Genomic DNA, 12,569 nt, shown 5'->3' on the forward strand with positions numbered 1-12,569 from the left:
CACATGTGACCACCTGGAGGGGGAGATGAGGGGGCGTGGCCTATTTCTCATGCAGTTTTGAAAGAACAGAGAAAAAAAAAAAACATGACATCTTGTCCACAGCCTAATCTTAACTGTGGACAACAGTCAGAGATCCAACACAGAACTACAGAACTTCTTGGCCCACAAACAGGTAAGAAAAAAAGACACATGCTACACAAACATATAATACATGTAAATTGTAAAAAACATGAACATTAAAAGAAGATGCAATATAGCCAAAAATCTTAACCACCGGAGTACCCCTTTAAGGACTCGGAACCGGGGCGTATGGATATGCCCTGCGTCCTTAAGGGGTTAATGGATTTTCCACATCCATGTTTTACCTCACAACACTAGATTATTAGTATCACCTGCACAACAATCCAGTCCACAATTTATACATAACAAACGACAACCATCCAAGGCTGCCGCAGGTATAAATATTACCTTCCCACTAACAGGCAGCCATTGCTATTGAAAAAGAGGTAGATGAGTACCTCAAAACGTGTCTAGCCTCCACCACCTATACCCCAGTATTGGCAAAGTTGATCATCCATCGGACTGCAAAAACTATATCAGAGCATGCTCCCGGGATTGCACGTATCTCGCCTGCCAGCGGACGTCTCCCCGGGGAAAACCTATGCCCGGTAACCTCGCACCAGGACATTTCTGGTAAGAGGCACAGTGTGCCAAACCCCTAAACCCTCTCAAAATTTCCCCATGCCACCGGGGTAGAGTGGTACACATTTGAGGTGTCTCCAGCGCTGCAGAGCGCAGCTTCATTCACCCACAGGATTAGAAATAACAGACTATCTATATCCCACTCACTAATCTCTATCCCTGTGCTGTCAGGATAGAGTGGGACACATATAAGGAATCTCCAGCGCCGAAGAGCACACTGAATTCACTCACTTACCGGCACACTGCCACGTGCAATATCTCTATCAGATACGAGCCACACAGAGACATCGCTGCTCAGATCATAAGACATTGTATTCCACCCGGCATAGCACGATCCCCGTGCATGCACCTATTGAGCTGACTGTTATTTGCCTAACTAGGATACCAGCACCTTATACATTTTATGCCTATTTTATTTTTATTTTCTATTTTAAGTACATCTACTACCAGTTTTATCGTGGTAAGTCCAATGTAAGGGCCCTACAAAGGACACCACAAGAAATATCACTATTGTTTTATTAATAATTTTTTTTATTTTAATTTAATCTAACTCACTGGATTTACATTATTCTTTATATATATATATATATATATATATATATATATATATATATATATTTATATATATATATATATATATATATATTTATATTTATATAATCATATATATTTTTCTAATAAAGATTTTGCATGACTTTGCATTTGTACTATCGAGTTTTTTAATACCCTATTTTATTTGGTGTTCTATATTATATTTGGGTATTAGTGTAATACTTACCTTGTAGAGGATATTCCCTACAGGAGGGTCTTTCGAGTATACAGTTCATTAGGGTCACAATTTATTACAGAGCAGTGGCACAGATTAGAAGATGGTGGCACCGTTTATTTGGGGCATAATGGCACATATTATTAGGACATAGTGGCACAGATGAATAGGGGAATAGTGGCACAAATCATTAAAGTCATGGTGGCATAGTTCATTAGCACCTGGTGCCACAGTTCATTAGAGTCACAGAATATTAGGGGATGCCACTCACCATGAAACGGGGTCACTTTGTTCTTCAGCTGGGAAGAGATACATGTATGTGTCTCTGCACAACTGAAAAATAAATGACCCCATTTCATGGTGAGTGCCATCTTCTCGTTCTTTACGCTGTTTGGAATTCTACACTGGTTCAGATTGAGCACCATCTACACGGGATTGTTGTTTGTTAGTGACGCGGTGTATGCCACTTGGGACAGAGCATATCTCCCATGCGCGAGACTATCCAGCATACAGTGCCGGCTTTCCTTGCCTTGGTTGCCATTTATAGTACCCGGCGTTGCCCGGTTTTTCCTTCCTAATCCTTGTTGGGGAGGAAAATCAACAAAGGAGGAAGCTTTTGACTTCATATCCCATCCCCATATATTGTTGTCATATCCCAACCCCATATCCCGTCCTCATACCCCGTCCTCATACCCTGTCCTCATACCCCGACCTCCTATCCTGTCCTCCTATCCTAACCTCCTATCCCATCCTCCTATCCCGTCCTCCTATCTCATCCTCCTATCTCGACCTCCTATCCCATCCTCCTATCTCGACCTCCTATCCCTTCCTCCTATCTCAACCTCCTATCCCATCCTCCTATCCCGACCTCCTATCTCGACCTCCTATCCTGTCCTCCTATCCTGTCCTCCTATCCTGTCCTCCTATCTCGACCTCCTATCCTGTCCTCCTATCTCGACCTCCTATCTCGTCCTCCTATCCCGTCCTCCTATCTCGACCTCCTATCCTGTCTTCCTATCTCGACCTCCTATCCCGTCCTCCTATCCCGCCCTCCTATCCGTCCTCCTATCTCGACCTCCTATCCCGTCCTCATATCCCGACCTCCTATTCTGACCTCCTATCTCGACCCCCTAGCCCGTCCTCATATCCCGACCTCCTATCCTCTCCTCCTATCCTGTCCTCCTATCCCGGTCTTCCTATCCCGGTCTTCCTATCCCGGTCTTCCTATCCCGACCTCATATCCCGACCTCATAACTCGACCTCCTATCCTGACCTCCTATCCTGACCATCCCGTCCTCCTATCTTGACCTCCTATCTCAACCTCCCATCCCGTCCTCATATTCCGACCTGTAATATGTGTACCAGGTATTGAAATATCTCCAGCCGTACAGAAGTTATGTGGGCACATACATTTCCCATTGATTTGCATGGGACTTTAAACAAAAACCCTGAGCCTCACAAATGGGGGTAGTTAAGGGTTAAATTAACTATCCTATATTTTAAGTGGACATAAGTAACATGTGACCAAGTATTATCGAAATACCTCTAGCCGTTTGGAAGTTATGCAGTAACATATATTTCCCATAGACTTGTATGGGACTTTAAACAAAAACCCTGACCCTGGCAAATGGGGATGATTAAGGGTTAAATTACCTATCCTATGTTTGTTGTTGACATATAAGTAACATGTGTGCCAAGTTTCATGTTAATATCTTTAGCCGTTTGGACGTTTTTGTGGAACATACATACATACATAAACACACACATTGAGTTCTATATATATAGATTAGAGTAAAGTGGTACAGATCATTAGAGGACAGTGGCACAATCCCATGATGGGAGTAATTGTAGTACTGCAGCGCTGAGGGATGGCACTTGCACATCCCCCAGCTGCGGGACTTTTAGGACTACTACTCCCATCATGGACAGACTCCGTCCATGATGGGAGTTATAGCCCAGGTGCTGAGAAGCAGATCACAGCAGGTCATTCTTCAGAGACCCGCTGTGATCCGCATTTATTAAGTTAACAAGCTGGCGGCACATGCGGCTACACTGCGCTCCCCGCCAGCTCCAGGTGGGGAATACTGTATACATGGTCATAATTCATAATCCCCGCTGCCGGGAGACAGGAACTCTGATTGGTGGATGTGCAAGTGCCATCCCTCAGCGCTGCGGTACTACAACGACCCCCATCATGGGACATGCTCTGTCCCATGATGAGAGTAGTAGTCCAAGGACAGAGGGACGGACCAAAAGGGGGTCTCACTCCTAAGACCCCCTGCGATCTTTACTGCCCCTCCCCCTAGTGATGATGTCATTACGGGGCAGAGCTACACAGTCCAGGCCTGACTCTGTTCTCATTATACGTTTTGCATAATGGGAACAGAGCCTTTCTGGCAGTGTCTTCCCAAACAGGGAGACTCCAGCTGTTGCTTGACTACAGACCATGATAGGAGTTGTAGTTTAGCAACAATTGGAGGCTCCCTGTTTAGGAACACGCTGCATTATGTGCGCTCTCCCTAGGGGAGAGCACAAAAAATGTACTAACCCATATTTTTTGTTTTTCTTTTCTTCTCATTTCAGATACGTGAATGCGGAGGACTACGTCAGATTTGGTGGAATGCGAGGATGACCAGCGTTTTTTTTTATCATTTCAATAAAATTTTTAACAAATTTTTTTTAATGTCTCCTGTTTTTTATAATTGAATTTTCAGGCTTAGTAGTAGAAGCTGTCTTATAGGCGGAATCCATTACTAAGCCGGGGCTTAGCGTCAGCCCCAAAATCAGCTAGCGCTCACCTCCAATTATTACCCCCATACCCATTGCCACAGGGGTGCCGCGAAGAGCTGGTACCAACAGGCCTGGAGTGTTAAAAATTGTTCTTCTGGGCCTAGGTGGTAACAGGCAGGCATTATTTAGGCTGGGGAGGGCCAGTAGCAATGGACCTCGCCCACCCTGGTAACGTCAGGTTGTTGCTGCTTGCTTGGTATCTGGCTGATACTGAAAATAGGGGAAACCCTATGCTTTTTTTTATTTTTTAAATAAATGAAAAAAGTGTGTGGTTCCCCCATTTTTTCAGTATCAGCCAGATACCAGCCAAGCAGCAACAGCCTGATGTTACCTAGCCTGTTACCGCCCAGGCCCAGGCGTGCCATTTTTGATGCTTCGGGACTGTTGGGACCTGGGTAATAATTGGAGGTTAGCGCCAGCTGATTTTTGGGCTAACGCTAATCCCCGACTTAGTAATGGATTCCGTCTATAAGACAGCTTCCACTACTAAGCCTGAAAATTCAATTATGAAAAACACAACACATTGAAAAAAAAATGTATTTAAAAAAACACGCTGTTCATCGTAGCAAACCACCGAATATGACATAGTCCTCCGCATTCACACATCTAAATGAGAAGAGAAAAAAACTAAAAAAAAGGTTAGTACATTTTTGGCGCTCTCCCCTGGGGTGTTCCTAAACAGGGAGCCTCCAATTGTTGATGTCTGTGTACTGTATCCTGTATATACAGTCATCTATAGACAACTGTATATACAGGATAGCGGACAAAGACTTAACCCAGAACTGCTCAGCAGTAGCGTGGGTTAACTCTTTCCTGTATGGTATACATGGGTACACTATTCACCCCTGTATACTATAAAGCCGGCGGAGGTAAGTAGTGATGCGCTGCACCCTGTATATGCTAAACATCACTTCTCACCTCCTTACACTCTGTGGATCGGGCGCTGTGCAGCCTACCCATGGAATGGTACCCTGAAGGCAGTAAACAATATTAAAACAGGGTACAAAAATGACTGTTTCCACACAAGAGCAAAACCACAAAAAAAAAAAAACACAAGAAAAACTGACAAAATGCAGGAAAAAGCTGTGCCAGTTTTTCAGGCGTTTTTGCTGGTGGACAAAAAACCTCAATGGGATCCTGGCCTCAAAGCAATAGAACAAAATCCCTGTGTTCACTTGTCCTGTGAGGTGCAGCTCAGGTGTATAAATAGAACTGTGTGGAGATTTAGAACTTTGCACCAAATTTATCATCTACAAAAAACTTCTACCTACACCAACATTGATAAATTTCCCCCTATGTGTACAAGTGTAAATATTTTTGCAAATTCCTATAATCATTGATGAAACCTGATCTGGTTTATCAAAACTTGTAAGTGCTGATGCACAGGACTATATTATGGCTAGTACATCATACAAGTTGCATAGAGCCATGTTATGCTACATTCACACGGGTGAAAAATGTGCAGAATGTCTGCACATTTGACTAACCGGCAAGCACAAGGACCACTCGGAAATTCGCCTTCTCATAGGGAGCAATGAATTTCATAGGGAGAAAGAAAAGACTTGACAGAATTTTTTTTTCCATAAAATATGCCTGAAAATACAGTGTGAACATAGCCTACGATTTAAGAACCATTATGATAAAAGTCCAAAGTGCCAGTTTATTGGACTTTAGATGGCTTATCTGTCTTCAAGTGATGCATCCCAGCAATCTGCTTAGTACAGAAAAACTGTTAGAATCAGAAACAGTTCTTTTATGTGGATATTCAATATCATGTCATGTTTCCTGTTTTTCTTTTTTTAAACTGGCGTGACAGAGAAATAAAATCCTTCATTAAAATGGCAACCAGCCTACTTCTTGCAAAGTTTTTTTTACTGCCAAGGCATAGACAATGTGACAGTGTACATAATGTATGTCTCCAATTTGTATGCTTTAGAAACTTATATGATGAAATTGGCAACATGATATGGAAAAGATTGCTGCATGTATCCAGTGACCTAGATGTTGTTGAACAAGAAATCACTTCATGCATGCCTTTTTGCTTTATACATGACCATAACTTTTAAGATGACAGCAGAAGTTTTCATTATTTAACCTTTATTTACAGGAAGAATTTAAAAACGAGATACAAGTCATGAACCAGCTGAATCACAATAACCTCATCCAGTTATATGATGCTTTTGAGTCCCGAAATGACATCATTCTTGTGATGGAGTAGTATGTGTTATTTATTTTTAAATATATTTCTGCATGCAATATACAGTTCTCCTTGTCATCAGCATAACAGCTTTCAATTGCCATTGGTACCCTAATACTTTGGGTAAATGAGTTACAACAAATATGTTTTAATGTTTTATAAAATACAAAAAACTAAAAAGCAAACATACTCCAACACATATTAGAAACAAGTACCAAAAAGTGCAAAAATGTATACATAAAAAGTACATCCAGTCAAAAATATTATTAAAACTACTTGCACATCAAATCCCAACAAGGTATAGAGACAGCAAAATGTATTTTATTTGTAAAGAAGAGTCAATAGAAATATTCTTATTGCAAGACCAGAGACAGGAGAGCAGCAGCAAGGCTTTATACAGGGAAAACTCCCCAGAAAACCCCCTCTTTGAGAAGACCACTTCATTATCCAGACCAGATTTCATGTGGCAGAATTTCAGTCCATCATACAGTTTGCATTATGGACTTTTTCTTTGAAAAGACCCACCCCCAGAGAAGACCACCTTTCAATGCAATTTTGGATGGTCTTCTGAAAGAGGTTTTACTGTGCCATCTCTGTTGTAGTCTTTTATTATTTAAACACTCCTGCATGTAAAGGGAATGTTTGCAGTTATATATTTTTTTTTATTGCCTATGATTCAATTTCCTATTACGGTAACTATACATATACCCCTACTTGAAAATGAACTAATATAAAATGTATTATTTAGTTTATATAAAATGCCTGGGGCCCTTTATTAACATGGTTTCTTTTCTGTTTTAACAGTGTAGATGGTGGAGAATTATTTGACAGGATTATTGATGAGAACTGCAATCTCTCGGAATTAGACACCATTTTATTTATAAAGCAAATCTGTGAAGGAATTCAATATATGCATCAGATGTACATTATACACTTGGATCTTAAGGTATGATACATTTAAACATACATATCTTGTCTTTGTATTAAACAAAAACATTTTTCTATGTTATGCCGAACAACATAGCACAATACTATTATTATTAGTGTTGTCATCACGTTATAATGTGTCAATACAATATATAAGTTCATTCTGTAAATAGGATCTGCAATATAATCCAAACCCTTTCATTGCATATTCACACCACTTGTAACAAATGTTCTTTCTCATTTCATTTCAGCCAGAAAATATTATGTGTGTGAGTCGAGCAGATTATCAAATCAAAATTATTGATTTTGGCTTGGCTAGAAGGTAAATAAATTTATAAATATATAGCAGATCACCATTCTACTTTTAATTATGCTCTAGAAATATTAAAGTTAGCGTCTGTTGACTACAATCAATGAGCTACAATTATTTATTTACGGTATTTATTATAAACAACTTTAAACAGGTCTATCTGTACAGTAAATGCAGTCTTGAGAAATGGTCATCATCCTTATAGTTGTCTATTGCTTATTTACAACATAGATGAACCTTTTGTGCCATTGGCCTCATTATTAAGTTTCTGTAATTACATTCGCTTTGGAAACTTGGTCACAGATTCTTTTAAGAATGGCAAATATATATATATATATATATATATATATATATATATGTGTATATATATATTGCAGCATGCATCAATATTTTTCTTGTATGACAGACACATAACAGAGGAATAAGTGCAGGAAACCCCATTAAATCAAAGGGGCCCGTTGGGTGCCATTGGTGTCTGCCAAGTGATGGATCTGGCACTTCTATCATTTTCATTGTTATGCTCCTATGACAGTACAGAACAATAGAAAATTAATAACACAGGTGTGAACCTTTGTCTGTAATTAGGATTATATGACAAACACCATAAAAGAGGATGAAAATGAAGCAAAACTATTTGTATTCATTCCACCAACAGTGGATTTTAACATGGTTAATATTTTGTAAAAAGAAGACCAAATGATTACAATGTATTATTTAATTTCACACATAAAACTGACTTAGCTTGTTTATTTTTCCCTATGAAGACGTAATTATTTAGCCATAGATCAAAAACATTTAGATTGGTACACATAGGCTGTCATATTGTTTACAGGATCTGCTTAGATGTGATTTATGTGGACTAGCCCCCTAAGCAGTTCTCCTGTAACGTTGCCTGCCAGTTTGTTCCATTCCTGTTATTAGTCACTGAATCTATGAGCCGTGTTTATGTTCTGTTTTAGACTTTATTCTTTCTGCAGAGTAGGTTGTGTGGAATGTAATTACCAAGCAGCCAAAACCTGATCCTCTGTTAGGAGGTTTTATGCTATATCATTCCTTTAAAATTATATTTTATCTTTCTTTTATTCATGGTCTAGGTATAAGCCAAGGGAAAAATTGAAAGTGCACTTTGGTACTCAAGAGTTCCTTGCCCCTGAAGTTGTGAACTACGACTTTGTCTCTTTTCCCACAGACATGTGGAGTGTGGGAGTCATTGCCTACATGCTGTGAGTTGGCCAAAAACCTAAGTCTGTTTTGTGTGAAATATGCTTTATCTCATTTTTTCTTTCATTTATATTGGGTTTCTAACATACGCAGGCTCCTTTTGCTGAACTAGATTTTGTACTGGTTTTTGAGGAAAAACATGGGTGGTGCATTTGAAACAGCGAGGGCAGCAAAAGATAAATATTTTTATCTTTTCATATACCAGACTAGAGTGAGCCAACAGCAAATTTCATTATCATCCATTAAATGGAGAGACTGCAATCACATTACACGCAGTGTACAATATGTGGAATTAGAATAATACGAGACCTGTGGTGTTCATATAAGTTCAGGCTATTCGCTAATAATAAACATATTATAAGATATATACTCAATAGAAAAATTATGTATTGTATTTAATTTGCACAGTACATCATTTTACTCATTCAAACAATAATGCATTTTATTGTACCATTCCACCATACGAAAACACTTTTCAGTGGTTTCACCCATAAAAACAATGGGGGAAACATATTTAGTGTTGAGTGCAAATATACGCAATTCGAATATATCGCAAATTTTGCATATTCACTATATTCGCGAATATGGCAAATATAGCACTATATATTCGCAATTACGAATATTCGTAATTTTTTTTCCCACAGAACACATTACAGTGATCTAATCCCTCCCTGCTTCCAGCTTGTGGTCTAAAGAATGCTCCAATACTATTTGCTGTATTAGACTGGAGAGTGAAGATTCGCGAATATGAGAATATGCAAATATTCTCATATTCGCGAATATCCTCATATTCGCGAATATCATCACTAAAATTAGGTAGATAGATAGTGACGATATTCACGAATATGACAAGACAATATTCAAAATGAAAAAATGTCATAGACCTATTATTACTTCTGTATATGAGATAGATAGATAATATAGATAGGTAAATAGTTATAGTTGCATTTAAATACGAATGTCACGTGACGCAGTTACGCATACGCATATGCACATTTACGCAAAGCAAAAATAACCGCAAATATATCAAAGATGCAAATTTCGCAAATATAGGACGAATATTCGTCCATATATTCGCAAAATATCGCAAACTCGAATATGGCATATGCCACTCATCACTAAACATATTGAAGTGTAACTATAATTTCAAGAAATTTCTGACATGACAGTTTAGAAGTTTAAATCAGTGGGGTCCAGGTCCGAGTCTGGGTGCTGAGACTACTAAACTCTAAAACAAGCAGGTAAAAGTGCTCAGCTAAGCACAGTGCCCATTTGTTTCCGCTTGGAAACAAATGGGCACATGGTAATTGGATCCTCATGGTACTGCTTGGATCTCCTCAGAAAGCCCACCAAGCCATGTACAAATTTATAAAACTACAGGCCCTCAGCAATCTAAACCTCTCATACCTCATTATAACATGTCAGAAGTTTCTCAAAATGAGCGTGACCCTTTAAAAGTTTTGTACCATTTTTGTGGTGCAGAAAAGTCAAACATTGTAGTGCAACAGTTTTCAAGAAGAGAGAATAACTGAGAGGGAGCAGCGGACCCACAGAATTATTATGCATTATATTTTAGTAGAAATTTTAAGGACTTCTGTTATTAGTGCATTCCAAGACCTCTTAATGAATTTGGTATGTCTTATTCTATTTTCACACTACATTTAAAGTGTACAGTACATTTCTTTATGAAATCTCCTGACATATATGTAAAATGTATCTATGGACACCCCCCCCAAACATGCAGCATGAGGCCATGTTCACAGGGCATAATGTCTGTGTGGAATTCTGCGTAAATAATCTGCATGGACATTCTGCTGCAGCAGAGGCCCATTGATTTTAATGGGATTCTGCTGCACTGCACACATCTGCAACAAAATTCTTGATTCCGGAGTCCGCAGGAATAATAGACATGTCTATTCTTTCTGTGGAGTCCACACGGAAATACGGACATTTTCACATGATGGAGGAGAGTTATTAGTGTGTTTCTCTTAGGGAGAGCTGCCAAAAGTCTTCATTGCAGTTTCTGTTTTTTCTCAACGAAAAGCATTATTCCAGTGAGGAAGCTATGCAAAATACTGTAATAGTAGGGGCTTTGTGCTGTAATTGAAATGTACCTAAATCTAGCAGCCCAGGCACTGTGGTTCATGTTGCAAAGTCTACAAGGGTGGCCAAGAAAAAATAGTCTTAATTCATGTAAATCAATGAATGTAGAAATATATATATATATATATATATATATATATATATATATACCTCATGGCTTCTGTATAGGTATTTTTTTGGTGCAATTGTAAATTTTACATTCATTTCATCAGGGTTTTAAAAATATAAATGGTGGCCTATTTTATTCACACAGTAATACAGAACAACAGCATGAAACACAAATTGCAAATATTTTGCATTATTACTTCATATTTAATAATTACAATTTTATGAATGTTATTATATCACACTTTATCATTTTTAACTACTAGGTTGAGTGGTCTCTCGCCATTTTTAGGGGAAGATGACAATGAAACATTAAACAACATCATAGTATCTCAGTTTGACTTTGAAGGAGACGAGTTCCAGAATATCTCTGAATATGCTAAAGATTTCATCACCAAGTTGCTGGTAAAGGAAAAATGGTAAGCAAGAACTTTACAGAAAGTGTTCTCATAACTGACTTATACATTAGTAATGTGTATGTATTCATCAGATGTTTTTATCATCATTATCATTTTTTTTTCTAGCTGGAGAATGAGTGCAAGTGAAGCTCTAAAACATCCATGGTTGACAGATTCCAAACTACACTATCTAATTAACCTGCAGGTATTTTTATTTTTTGCCTTTAAACAGAGAGAAAAATATAGCATAATATGATATTTGTCCTTTCCACAACACAGATAAAGTGAAGGATATTTGAGGTATTAGTGGGCAAATCAGAGGATACATGAAATGTTTGCGCCCAATAAAATGTACACTGATCAGACAGAACAAAATAATATTATGTGCCTGTCAATGAGGTATGATATATTGTGTTGAATGCAGTAAAAATGGGCATAAGGATTTGTAAGGATCAGAACGATTTCAACAAGGTATAAATTGTGATGGTTGAATTCCTGTTTAAGAGGCTTATTCAGAATGAAAGGTCTTGTGGGTGTTCCTGGTATGTAATAGTTAGTACCTACCAAAAGTGGTTCAAGGAAGCCTCCAAGTGAACTGGCAAATAATTACGCCTTCTAGTCCAATACCACAGAAAATTTAATGTAGCATACATTGCTTAAAAAATTAATGAGGGCTTTGAAAGAAAGGAGTCAGAACACAGTGTTTTAAAGCTTGTTGCACATTGGGCCATGTAACTGCAGACCAGTCAGAATGCCCGTGCTGATGCAAAAACACCTAAAATGGGCACAAGCAAATCTTGACTATGGGGAAATGAAAGAAGAGGACCTAGCTGTTTGAAGAGACCACAACATTTGCATGATCTCTACAGCCTCTTCAATGTTCACATTAGCTTGCACTTGCCATTACTTTATTTATTGCAGAAGCTTTACAAACTACTCCAGAACTGTCCTGTGGCTAGCCCCATAAAATAACAATAAATGTCCACGCAAAAGAAACCTACACTTAGGTATCCAAATGAATGTAATAAAAAATATGTAACAGATTATTAA

The 12,569-nt window shown here is 38.5% G+C and overlaps 1 protein-coding gene across 10 annotated transcripts in view; it reads left to right on the forward strand.

Annotated features, from left to right (window-relative positions):
* Window positions 1-12,569, forward strand: part of MYLK4 (myosin light chain kinase family member 4) — a 186,982-nt gene that overhangs the window by 155,760 nt on the left and 18,653 nt on the right. For all 10 annotated transcript variants that reach the window (XM_056521028.1, XM_056521032.1, XM_056521035.1 and 7 more), the window contains 6 exons: window positions 6,366-6,475; window positions 7,260-7,401; window positions 7,634-7,704; window positions 8,787-8,915; window positions 11,388-11,540; window positions 11,646-11,724. In XM_056521028.1, coding sequence (XP_056377003.1) covers window positions 6,366-6,475; window positions 7,260-7,401; window positions 7,634-7,704; window positions 8,787-8,915; window positions 11,388-11,540; window positions 11,646-11,724 — 684 coding nt within the window. The remainder of the gene's footprint in view (window positions 1-6,365; window positions 6,476-7,259; window positions 7,402-7,633; window positions 7,705-8,786; window positions 8,916-11,387; window positions 11,541-11,645; window positions 11,725-12,569) is intronic.

Source organism: Hyla sarda, chromosome 5 (genome assembly GCF_029499605.1).
Source record: "Hyla sarda isolate aHylSar1 chromosome 5, aHylSar1.hap1, whole genome shotgun sequence".
In the NCBI taxonomy this organism is placed as follows: Eukaryota; Metazoa; Chordata; class Amphibia; order Anura; family Hylidae; genus Hyla; species Hyla sarda.